Here is a 13,442-nt window from a genome sequence, read left to right on the forward strand (position 1 = left end):
GTTGGTCAAGTTCATCAACACCAGAAACAAGAAATGCTGTCAACCAATGATGACAGCTGATCAACTGATTAAGGGCCAGTTTTACATTTTTAACAAACACAGTAATGGTCGTACTGAGACTGTGAGAGCTGATTTCTGCTCAGCGGACGTTTGGCCATGCAGGTCAGGTGACCCATGAGATGAGCATGCGCACTGAACCTACTGCTGCTGGTCCGTGAAACAAACAGGAGGACGGTCACACAGAGTTTCAACAACAAAAACGCTGGAATCAGTCGATTGAGAGGTATGGTAATTTAATGTTTAGTTTCTCGTAGAACTCATAGTTCCCTCTGAATGTGTAGGAAAACTTTATCTAGCACTAAGTAGCAGCTAAAAGTCAAACTACACTGCACTAGCTAGCTTAGCAGCCTGCAAACGAGTAAGTTAAGCATTGAACATTAGAATACCGCCAGCGCCATGAATTATGAAAAGCTGGACTGAAGACTGAGGGTGTTTTTTGCAGATGTGTGTGTTCAATAGAGCTAATGTTATATTTTTGGCCAACCAGTGTGTGAAATATAGTGTGACAGTCTAGATTTAAGTAACTATAACACAAGAACAAGCTTTGACTTATTTATTTGCACTGTGATTAAAGGGCCGTTTAAAGACTTTTTTTCTCTTGGAAATAAAGGACTTTTTGTTTGTATCAATTAGCTCATCTTCACAGTTCACATATTTTTAGACATTTAAATAGGCAGAGGCAGAGCAAACTGCATTCAAATGCCACAAATGCTTGAGATGCAACGTGTGTTAATTGTGTTATTAAAAGTGAGTGGTAAAGAGGTAGTTATGTAAAAATAAACCTTTGTAGATCCTATAAATATGTCTATATTTATTAAGCACATTGTTGGCACCTCCTTTCTTTTTGACATTTAAATGGAGTCAAAGCTTATTTAAGGTGTTCCAGAGCCCCACGAACACCTGTATTTTGCACACTGATTCTAAGCCATTTTGACAATGATCCTGCTTGACATTTGTAGTTATAGCCATTACTTCAAAGTGAATTGACTGACTGATTGATTGATTGAGTGATTGAATGACATTTCCCCCAGGGTTAGGGTTAAGACTAGTTATGAAGAGAAGCAGAGATATTCAGAGCTTCTTCCAAAAAAAAAAAAAGAAAAGAGTCAGAGTCAGAGCCAGCCACAGCTTCTACCAGCTGCAGTGATAAGGCTCAGTCAAGCAGTCAGCAGCCTAGGTACAGCAGTGACAGTGAGGCTGAAGAGCAGTCAGCTCCTCTTGCACAGGATGGTAAGTCATGCTTGGATAGTTGGAATTTACCATGTAGGCTTACATTCAAGTTGTTTGTCACTCCAGTTATACAATTTTAACTGTCTAAAACATCACTACACAAGAACAATAGTTAAAACAGTTGTAAAAGACAGAAGAACAATAATAAAATGTGCATAATACATAAATACACACACACAGAAACACACGTGTGTGTATGTATGTACATATGTATGATTGTGTGAGTGTAAAAAATATATATAGTTATATGTGTGTGTGTGTGTGTGTGTGTGTGTGTGTGTGTGTGTGTGTGTGTGTGTGTGTGTGTCAGAACCTCCAGCCTATTGATGTCTCAGATTTCTCATATATCTGTGTATTCCCACAGCTGACCAGCCACACCCAGAGGAGGATCCAGCAGTGTCTGGAGCTCCACCTGCTAAGCATGGTATGTCAAGTTCTGTTATGTCCAGATATGTCATTCATGAACAGTTGTCGTGTACTCTCATACTAAATTTAATTTAAAAAGGACAGTCCAATTTTGCCCAAAGTGTATGCTATTAATTTGCTAATACACAGCAAACCCCACACTTAAAACATAGACAATCTATTCTTTAAATCTCAATACAAAACATTATGAAAAGACAAAGGAAAATGTCTGACACTAATTTGTCCACATACAGTCTATGGGTGTAATGGTGATTGTTTTTACTACTTCAGGTACTTCATCTAGTGATTCAGAGGGCATGTCAGTAGGTGATGGTGACACCGATGACAGAGAGGCTCCTCATGTTGTACAAGTACATGCTGCCCCACCTGGACCTCATGGTATGTTGTGACATTTTATCTTTCAGCTTACACGACATTATGAGTGCCTTCCATTTAAATAACATGGAAGTTGTAATACTGACCACAAATTCACTTGGTAACTAATCATTTTGAATGAAATGATCACGATTATTTATAATTTACAGACGTTTCACAGTCCAGAGCAGCAGGTCCTACACAGCCTCAACTTAAGGTATTTCCATGAACCATGCATGGCAACTGGAAGAGGTCCTTCAACAGCGAGTGGTATAAACAACACCCATGGCTTGATTACTCCCAAAGCCAAAACTCTGCCTACTGTTTTTCATGTCGACACTTCTCTTTGCCAAACACCCCACCATCTGTATTCACACTGGGATTCTCTCATTGGAAAAAGGCAATGTACAAAGATGGTGGATTTAAAGTACATGAAAAGTCAGAGGGTCATGTCAATGCCATGTTTGCCTGGGGTGAGCACAAGAAGGCAATAGTAACAGATTGTTCCATACATGATGCCCTTAATGAAGTATACAACAAGAAAGTCCAAGAGAATCGAAAATATATTAAAACAGTGGCTGAAGTACTCCTTTTGACGGCAACACAAAACATTGCACAACGAGGTCACCATGAGACAGAGGAGGCAGATAACAGAGGAAACTTTTTAGAAAGTTTGGAAATTATTGCAAAGCAGAAAAGCAGAATGCCAAGTACACGAGCAGTGTAATACAAAATGAAATCCTAGAATGCTTGGCAAATATGGTCCGTGAGGAAATAATTCAGGAAGTGAATGAAAGTGAAGTGTTCTCTGTGATTACTGATGAAACCAAAGACCTGAAAAAGAAGGAGCAGTTCTCACTGGTACTTAGGTACTACTACAATGGGGCAGTGCACGAAAGTTTTCTTGACTTTCAACAAGCCACACGATTAGATGCAGAAGGAATCAAGGACAAAATCATCCACTGTTTTGAAAGATATGGACTTGAGTGCAGATCCAATCTTGTTGGACAAGGTTATGACGGAGCATCAGTAATGAGTGGGAAACACTCTGGAGTGGCAGCCAGAATAAAGACTGATGCAAAACATGCAGTTTATGTAATGTACTGTAACGCACATTGACTGAACTTAGTACTCATTGATACTGTGAAGGTAGTCCCAGAGGCTGTTTGCTTTTTTGCACTACTGCAGAAGCTTTATGTGTATATGTGTGGGCCCTATGTTCAACAGAAGTGGCTGGATGTGCAAAGGGAAATGTATGAAGGTCAGCCGAGGGAGTTGCTGAAGCTCAGTGACACGAGATGGGCATGTAGATACTTGGCCTGCAGGAATCTAATAGACTGATTACCTGCTGTACTCCGTGTTCTGCATGACATTGCTACAGAAAATAGTGGGGAAAGATCTGTAGATGCTCGAGGTTTGCTGACTCAGCTAGACCTAAGCTTTGTCGGTCTTCTTGCAACCTTTCGAATGCTCCTTGGGGATGCAAAGGTGCTGTCTGACACCCTCCAATCTCCTTCACTTGACCTTGCCATGGCAGTGGATTTAGTAAGTGCACTCAAAGACTCATTTCAGGGGTACACAAGTGAAACATTTGTTGACAATCTGTGGAAAAGTATTGTAGACACTGCCACGAAGTGCAATATAGCCATTGAAAATGCAGAGAAAAAGAGGTCTCAAAAAGTTAATTCCAGACTTGGTGGGTCTGTCATAACCTCTACACTGGGTCAGCGCAAATGTAACGATGGTGACAAGGATTCCTTTAGGAGGACAATCTTCTACCCCATTGTGGACACCATACTTGGAGAGTTAGACAGGCGCTTCTCCAAAGACAATTGTGAAATAATGAGAGGAATACAAGCTTTGGACCCCAAAAGCACATGTTTCCTTCAAGAGGAAGCAGTCGTTCACCTGGGAGAAATTTATGAAAGTGACTCTGAAGATCTCAGTCATGAACTCCACCAGAAAAGGAGGCTTTTGCAAAGGAAACAGCAAAGTGGAATACCGAACTTGTCCGGTATTGTTGACCTTGCAGTGTTCCTTGAACCTCATAAGGATGTTTTTCACAAGTTTTTTCATCTGTGCAAGAAAGCCATAGCCCTCCCGGTAAGCAGTACAGCATGTGAGTGCAGCTTCTCAGCTCTTAATCTCATCAAGACCCATTTGCGCACAACAATGACAGATGACAGACTGAGCAACCTGGGTGTTCTCAGCATTGAGGCTAGAAGAGCAAAGTCACTTGACATGGACAGGTTTATTAAACTTTTTGCTACCAATCACCAAAACAGGAGAATTCATCTGGTGTAAGTTTTGTTTGGTTTGTTACAATTGTTTATGTACAATTTTCACAAGTTACATTATGAAGAAGCACCTTAACCCTTAAGTTATATTTGGTTTGTTGGCATTGCATTTGACTTTAAGTCTTGTCTTGTGGTCTTTATGGCCTATGTGAAAGCATTTTGTTATTGCACTTTGTTACTTTTACTAAAATCCTCTATTGTTCATGAGAGTTTGAAGTTTTACACAACATTTCTTTATAGTATATACTGTATGGCTAACCCCACTCTAGCTTTGTGTCCCATCTTGGCCACCCCAGTAAAAATGTCCTGGATACGCCACTGGGTGAGCGGTTTGCTGATGTCAACATTGTGGATCGAGTGGCCCATAGTGATGGTGGGGTTATGGTATGGGCAGGCATATGTTATGGACAATGAACACAGGTGCATTTTATTGATGGCATTTTGAATGCACAGAGATACCGTGACGAGATCCTGAGGCCCATTGTTGGGCCATTCATCCACGACCATCACTTCATGTTGCAGCATGATAATGCACGGCCCCATGTTGAAAAGGATCTGTACACAATTCCTGGAAGATGAAAAAACATCCCAGTTCTTGCATGGCCAGCATACTCACTGCACATGTCACCCATTGAGCATGTTTAGGATGCTCTGGATCGGCGTATACGACAGCGTGTTCCAGTTCCTGCCAATATCCAGCAACTTCGCACAGCCATTGAAGAGGAGTGGACCGACATTCCACAGGCCACAATCAACATCCTGATTAACTCTATGAGAAGGAGATGCGTTGCACTGCGTGAGGCAAATGGTGGTCAGATACTGACTGGTTTTCGGACCCCCCGGACCCCCCAATACAGTAAAACTGCACATTTTAGAGTGGTCTTTTATTGTGGCCAGCCTAAGGCACACCTGTGCAATAATCATGCTGTCTAATCAGCATCTTGATATGCCACATGTGAGGTGGATGGATTATCTCGGGAAAGGAGAAGTGCTCACTAACACAGATTTAGATAGATTTGTGAACAATATTTGAGAGAATAAGCCTTTTGTGCACATAGAAAAAGTCTTAGATCTTTGAGTTCAGCTCATGAAAAATGGGGGCAAAAACAAAAGTGTTGCGTTTATAATTTTGTTCAGTGTATAAGGCAACAGAGCTGGCAGAATGTGTTAACGGTATCTCAGCTGTTTCATGGACTGATCATTCAGGTCAAAGGGTAAAGCTGCTGTGGAGAGATGAGGTTTCTGGGTCAGTGGCCTTCAACTCCCTCAGGGTGTTTCTCATGCCAGCTAATTCAGATTTCAATCTCTCAGTCTAGTCTTTATAATGCCTTTAATATGAATGGAATTATCTCAAAATTGTTTTTTGTAATCATTGTGGAATCTGCCTTAAGAACTAATCCTTAAAACTCATTAATAAATGTAATACAAATGAAAATAAACTTGGTAAAATGTCTGGTGGCTGCAAATTTTTCATCCTGGGAATTCAAAAAATGCTCTTTAAAATAGTGCCAAACCTCAAAAAGTGATATAATTTTGCATTTTAAGACTGTTTACACAGGATGGTTATATCATCTTGAATTCTTCAAAGAATAACCACAATTTAATACTGAAACTATTAATTGACTCTAATTAAAAAGTATTTGCTTGTGATGAATCTCCGCAAATGTAGCTATATATACTCCATTGGATGTGAATTATTTACAAGTTTATTACCAATTATATAATTCATAAAGACCCAGAGAGTGAGAGATGTTCTGTATGTCTGACAGATCAAACGCCGGCTCTATGCACACGACCTGGTTCTGTCATCTCAACACTTATAGAGCGCTTCTGTCTGATCTGGGCTCTGGTACTACACACCTAAATAATGCTCAAGTTTGAGATCCCCTGGAAATAAAATCTATTTTAGGAAGAAATCACATCACAGGTCTGAATTTCAGTTTCATAGAAAACAGAGAAAGAAGATATGCAAGAAGTTCTATGCCATATAAAAGTGATTCCTAACACACAACTATCATAAAGAACTGCATCAAAGTACGCTAATAACAGCAAATCTTTACTCAATAAGCTTAATGACTTGCCATATTATTTATGTCTGCAGAACTTTTAAAAGTTTAATATTTAGTATGAGAAATAGATTTCCTTAGAAAACATCACTAATTATAAATAGACATTAGAAAGCCTTGATGTGAAAAAAGTGCACTTAATTGTATTGAATGTGCACTTGTAGTATACTTCATATTGCATAATTGCATTTCATAAAAATTTTAACTATTATATATTTTTATGTACTTGCAATTAAGTGTTTGAAAACTTTATATTCAGATCATACTTTAGTATATTATGTATATTAATTCCATAATAAGTACTCTTTTAGAAGTAATCTAAAGGATACTACAGTACTACTTTACAAGGGACACCTTTCTTACCTGCTCTCAAGTAGTGTTATCTACCTTCTTCTCTTGTTACCTACCTTATCTCAAGTTGGCCAAATCCCCAAATCCGAGAGAGAGAGAGACCTTATTTTCAGTTGGCCAAATCCGAGAGAGAGAGAGAAAGAGAGAGAGAGAGAGAGAGAGAGAGAAATAATAAGAGAGACTGCAGTAAAACAGACCCAGAGCCTGTTAAATAGATGAAAAATGGACACACATCACAAAAACCTATTGTTTGACCCACCACATGAACATGATGTCTGACAGGTTAAATAATGCAAATGTCACCCCGCTGTGACAGAAATTAGTCCAGCTGACTGAGTGTGGCTGTGCCTCTCCATATGTGTGACTGCGTAAACAGCTCAACTAACCAGCTGCCATGCTTCAAAACAAACCTAACCAGCATATGCTCTCTCTCTACGTCAGTCGCCTGGAGGCAGAATTCACAGCCGTATCACATCTGAATCAGAGCACTCTCAACATCACTTCACAAAAGTGCTCTCGCTGCAACACACACGCAAACACACTTACAGCACTTCACACCCACCAGATCTGAGATTAAATACCAGGCAAAAATATTCCACCTGTCATGGCTGCCAAGCTGCTAAACAAACTGTTCTCAGATGTTTGCGACTGGCCTCGTCTAATCAAAAATCCACTTGCATTTGTATGCACATGAGAAGTGATTAAACCGCCGCAGGGAGCGAAGGGAGACACTTTGAAGTGAAACTTTTCTTAATCATGGTCTCAGACATGCACTCAGCAACAGTCTGGATGGGCGTAAAACAAGCTGAATTTGTGATAACGCTGCAGAGTTTGAACGTGATCGTTTTTTTAAAGCGTGTTTGGGTGCTGAAGGAAAACAGGCAGGAATTTACCCAGGAATCATACATTTTTAAACTGCCGATTTCTTAACATTTAAAACATTTTTAAAAAGGTCGCACTTACATAACCTATCTTATGGAAATCCCTAAAGAACATTGAGGGCTAAAAGTGTAATCAATCCCAGAAACGTGATGAAGGATGATGAACAGAAGAATAGGTCGCATCTGAAGGGCGATGTTTATGAGTTCTCTGCACAGGTAGCTCCCTCATGAGTTACACTAATGAGAAAAACAGATGGTCCTCTCACATACGCACCTCTCAGTTGTCATAGAGGGAGGATTTACATGTAGCTCTGCTAATGTTCACTTGTCATCTCAGGTATGTGTTGTACTCTCTGACTGTCCTTTTGTGACTCCTGTGGTGAAATTCTCAGAAGCACAAGAACTATTCAGCACATGACTATTCACTACAGCAGAAGTCTTTTTGAAGGTGACCTAGTTCTGAAGTTTATTTATATTATATATTTTTCATTATTCTCCTTCAGTGGATTTTAAAATTAATTAGGTAAGAATTCTATACTGAATTCATGATACTAATTATATAATAAATTATAATAATTATACACTGAATAAATAGAAATTATTTTAACTTGATTTTTAGAGTAATGAGATTCCATTAAATTAATGATTTTTTTTCTGAACTGACAATGCAAAAAAGGCTTTATAGTCCAAAAAATTAAACAAAAATGAGCCCTTTAGCCGTCATCTCATTCTTCTAAACATTTTCTTACTTCATTCTCAAATTTTCACAAGTCTACAAGCTGAGCACTTTGGGCAATGGAGATAAAAATCTGTATCCCTCTAACTAATCTCTGCATTCCCATTGAAGAAGCCTCCAGGAGCTTGACTGGAGTGTGTGTTTAAGCTCCCACTTCCTGCAGGCCACTTTGTTCAACTCTCACCATGAAGTTAGCAGTTCATTGTTGGAGCATGAGCAGATAATCATCACTCTGAAGAAGCTTCCGGCACTTCTAACCCTACAGTGAAACACCCCCCTACCACCTCCTCTAACATGCAGTCTTCATTTCTTCATATTTGACTAAGCTTCATATTTGCTTAGTCCTCAGACAAACACTCGACAACAAGCATGAACAGATAAAACTTAGGTGTGACGGTGAGCAATATGCCTTCAGTCAATGAGCATGAAAATACCGAAGGACATGCAGACTGTTATATAATGTAATGTAATATTATATAATATAAGTTTTTGAAAGAAGTCTCTTATGCTCACCAAGGCTGCAGTTATTTAATAAAAAATACAATTATAGTAATATTGTGAAATATGATTACAATTTAAATAACAGTTTTCTATTTGAATATATTTTAAAATGTAATTTATTCCTGTGATCAAAGCTGAATTTTCACATCATTACTCAATACTTCAGTGTCACATGATCCTTCAGAAATCATTCTAAAATACTAATATTATCAACAATAAAAACATCTGATCATCATAAAATTTTAAAACAAACTTAAACCATAACATATCATATCAAACCAAAACATATATAAAATCATAAAATATCATTGTATATCATATCATATCATATCATATCATATTATATTTTGCATGTGTGTTTGCTGATGCCACTTGATGCCGTCTAATATTTTGCTTTTTGTATCTAATGCAATAATTCAGACATTGGCTTAAATCCAAATACTTCTGGAGGCCATTGTGAGCAGTGCATTTAAGTCAATAAATACAAATCCCTTTTCAGAAAATGAGCTCACAGTCCTTCTGCTTGCTGCCTGCTGATTATAATCCACTGAGTTTGCCCAACTAACCCTGGAGCCGCGCCAGACCTCAACTCAAGGGGCCACTTCAGCACAACAGCAGAGCTGTACACATGCACAGTGTGTGCAGGCTACACTTTAGACTGCTGTAGTTTTAAAGGACTGGTTAAGTGTAGAGAGACAGCCAATGATTTCCTATGATAATGAAAAAGCACCATTAGGATGGAAGCGTGTCTGGAAAAATGTATATTATGGGATGCTTTTAGTAACGCTATGTAGAAGCAGACATACAAATATAGTAAGTCTAAAAATAGTGTGGGGAGACCATTAACTATAGTAAAAACATAATTTGTTTGTGCGTGTATGTGTTTGGAGTGACTTACAGAGATAAGGATTTGGAAGCTGCTGTGCAGGACCTCTATGTACTGGTACTCCAGCAGACAGCCCATGATGGATATATAGGACTGTGCGTCTGGACTGGGGTCTCCGCTGGCGGGGATCTCTCTTCGGACACAGCCTGGCCCATGCTCGCTCCACCAGGAGTGGTGTGCCGAGATGTTGAAGGTCAAGAGATTGCTATCCTATAGCAAGAGATAGAAGAAGCTGTCGTCAGCCTCAGCCACATGTCAATATAAAGAATGAGGGAGTTAGTGACAGAGGGGCTGCGCACTGAAAAGCATGCATGCATAATTTAACACAAATCTGTTCCAGAGACACGAGAGAGGGAGGAAAGACACGTATACATACAAAAGATGGAGGAAGCACATGATTGCTTTCAGTATGGGTTCATTGTTTATCTGTTGTGGTATTTATGACAGATTTTACACATGAAAGCAAGTACAAAGATATCAAGAAATATATCAAACACCATAAAAGTGTTGAAAAACATATTTCTACTTATATGTCCCAGCCCTACTATCATTTCGTGCCATTTATTCAGCAGTACTATCTGACACAACATATCTTTCCATTTGAAATCAAGATTCATGACTCTTGATTCATATATTCCTGCAAATAAAGGGATTACTTATGTAGGCATCTATTCACATAGTCCTTTAACTGAATGCTGCATGTGTGAAAGTCCTGTGAAACACAAGTGTAACCTCAGAAGTATGCGTCTGTGTTGCAAATGTTCCTCATATGCTCAAGGATACGTGTACATCAGATGTAATGGATTCTGTCAATCCGCACAGTTCGCAGGCTGTATGAGATGAATGACACTTGTCAAAATGAAAACTTATGGACTTCTCTATGCTTATTAGAGAGGAACTCGTCCTTGACCTCTTTCTGGCTGATGGAGGCACAGAGGCATTTGTCCCCTTCATCATCAGCAGGCATTATCATTATACGCGTCACTATATGTCATTGAGAGGAGTGTGTGTTTGTGTGTTCGGGAAGGGGGTCGATACAGACCATCCTGTCCCGTATTTAATCACAGCCACAGTGTGAGACTGACAGCCACAGCCTGCAGCCATGCATGAGAGGACAACCCCACCAAAACACCTCAATCAAGCAAACAGAGGGAGAGAGAGAGAGTGTGTTTCATAAAGTGCCCAACCACTTAATATGCCTTTCCACTTCAGTAAAAGTACATTTCTCATGTTCAGAGAGTTAATAAGGTCTCTACTTTATCTGAATGTGAGAGATTAATTCCACGTTCATGTTGTGTCAGTATTATCGTAATTATGAGATGAAAACTTTGAGGTTTGACTGAGCGGTTTGAGCCTTCTGAATTATTAGTTTCCATGGGAGCATTCAAAGCTAACATAGATTCATGTGCGGTTTTGTTGTTGATGACAGCAAAATACTTTAAGCCACCTCTATTTGCTCATGGAAGATTAAAGATCAAAGAAAGAGCACTGTGTGATAGACTTCTAAAATTAATATTTATATTATTAATAGTCACCTTTTTCCCTGTATCATCAGTAATTAAAATCTGTTAACACTGCAGTGTATTTAAGCTTGCAGGCATGGAAGTGCCTAAAATATAGAAATAACTGAAAGCACATAAGCAAAAAGCACATACTCTGGGTGGACTTCATAATCGGGGTAAAAAAAAACATTTAACATTTATATAAATAGTAACAATGAAATTTATGTTTTTTATCTTAAAAATATTTACTTAATATACAGTGAAAGAGTAAGAAAATCTGAGTTAGGCTACAGCTCGAGCTGTGAGGTATGCAAGTACAGTATGTACAGCTGGCTAATGAGAGGTCTGTAAACTGGGTCTGTTTAGAGGTGTTTATGTGTTTGAACTGGTTTTGAGGACTGTGCACTTGGCATTGATAAAGGATCTGGCGAGAAAGCTTCTGTAAAGAGTTGCATATGGGGTTGCATTAAGCATATTCGATGAGGCTGTAAAGGAAAGGTTGAGTGGAAAGCCCTTACATGGAGACGGTTTAGTTACATTTGGATGAGGTTAACAAATTCATGTGCGTACACACGTGTTGTGAATTAAGCAGAAAGTTTTTGTGAGAAGATTGAATGTGTGTATAAATACGAATAATCTAAGCAATTATTAGTGAATGAGACCCATTGTGAGACAGACAGACAAACACAAAGAGACAGACAAGACATGATAAACACACTGCGAAAGAGACAGACAGACAGAAACACTACAAGACAGACAGACATGATAAACACACTGCGAAAGAGACAGACAGAAACACTATGAGACAGACAGACAAACACATTGAGACAGACAGACATGATAAACACACTGTGAAAGAGACAGACAGAAACACTATGAGACAGACAGACAAACACTATGAGACAGACAGACATGATAAACACACTGCGAAAGAGACAGACAGAAACACTATGAGACAGACAGACATGATAAACACACTGTGAGAGAGACAGACAGAAAGACTACGAGACAGACAGACAAACACATTGAGACAGACAGACATAATAAACACACTGCGAAAGAGACAAACAGAAATACTATGAGACAGACAGACATGATTAACACACTGCGAGACAGACAGACAGACATGATAAACACTACGAAAGAGACAGACAGACAAAAACACTACAAGACAGACAGACCTGATAAACACACTGCAAGAGAGACAGACAAACACATTGAGACAGACAGACATGATAAATACACTATGAGACAGACAGACAGTCCTGATAAACACACTGCAAGAGAAACAGACAAACACATTGAGACAGACAGACATGATAAATACACTATGAGACAGACAGACAGACCTGATAAAATACACTGCGAGAAAGACAGAAACAATGTAAGACAGACAACATGATAAACACACTGTGAGAGAGACAGACAGAAACACTATGAGACAGACAGACAAACACATTGAGACAGACAGACATGACAAACACACTGTGAGAGAGACAGACAGACATGATAAACACTGCAAGAGACAAAGGCAGACAGAAACACTATGAGACAGACAGACATGATAAACACTGTGAGAACGACAGAAAGAAAAACACATTGAGACAAACAAGACATGATAAACACACTGCAAGATAGGGCTGAACGATATATCGTTATCGTATCTATATCTAGATATGAACTTTCAAGATATTACTATCGAAAAAAGCAACGATATAGACGATATAGATTTCCCCTCTCCGCGCTCGCCCTGCATACAACTCTGGCAGTCACAACAAACATCAGTTTTACGAGTGCCCTTGAATGCACCGCTAAAGCCAGCGCTCACACACTACCAGGGACGTGGAAACTATATTGTGAGAGGGGGGGCGGCGTTTCCATGGTGACGCGTCATTGCTTGTCACGTGACACACCGCAGCAGCAACAGCGCTGAATGAATGATGATTTGCTTTTATGTCATTTTTCCTTTATTATTTAGAATATTCACAAATGTGTTAGCTATGGCATGAAATATCTGATATTCCGATTGTCAAATACATGCAAGTGGAAGTATATTGTTGTTTAAACACCTTTATAACGATCGCGTTAGTTGAGCTGTATGCGCGATGGGCGCCGCCGTGTTAGTTTGTGCCGCAGACGCAGTTCAGAGAAT

General features: G+C 39.2%; 1 protein-coding gene and 1 long non-coding RNA gene across 3 annotated transcripts in view; one reads left to right on the forward strand and one right to left on the reverse strand.

Moving 5' to 3' along the window:
- Window positions 1-13,442, reverse strand: part of LOC109072629 (sodium/potassium-transporting ATPase subunit beta-1-interacting protein 3) — a 61,932-nt gene that overhangs the window by 20,078 nt on the left and 28,412 nt on the right. For both annotated transcript variants that reach the window (XM_042712780.1, XM_042712781.1), the window contains exon 4: window positions 9,801-9,998. In XM_042712780.1, the coding sequence (XP_042568714.1) occupies window positions 9,801-9,998 (198 nt within the window). The remainder of the gene's footprint in view (window positions 1-9,800; window positions 9,999-13,442) is intronic.
- Window positions 149-2,705, forward strand: LOC122135070. The gene is made up of 4 exons (XR_006153297.1): window positions 149-283; window positions 1,655-1,714; window positions 1,987-2,094; window positions 2,241-2,705. It is a non-coding gene; the product is annotated as an uncharacterized LOC122135070 (long non-coding RNA).

This window comes from Cyprinus carpio, chromosome A23 (assembly GCF_018340385.1).
Source record: "Cyprinus carpio isolate SPL01 chromosome A23, ASM1834038v1, whole genome shotgun sequence".
NCBI lineage: Eukaryota > Metazoa > Chordata > Actinopteri > Cypriniformes > Cyprinidae > Cyprinus > Cyprinus carpio.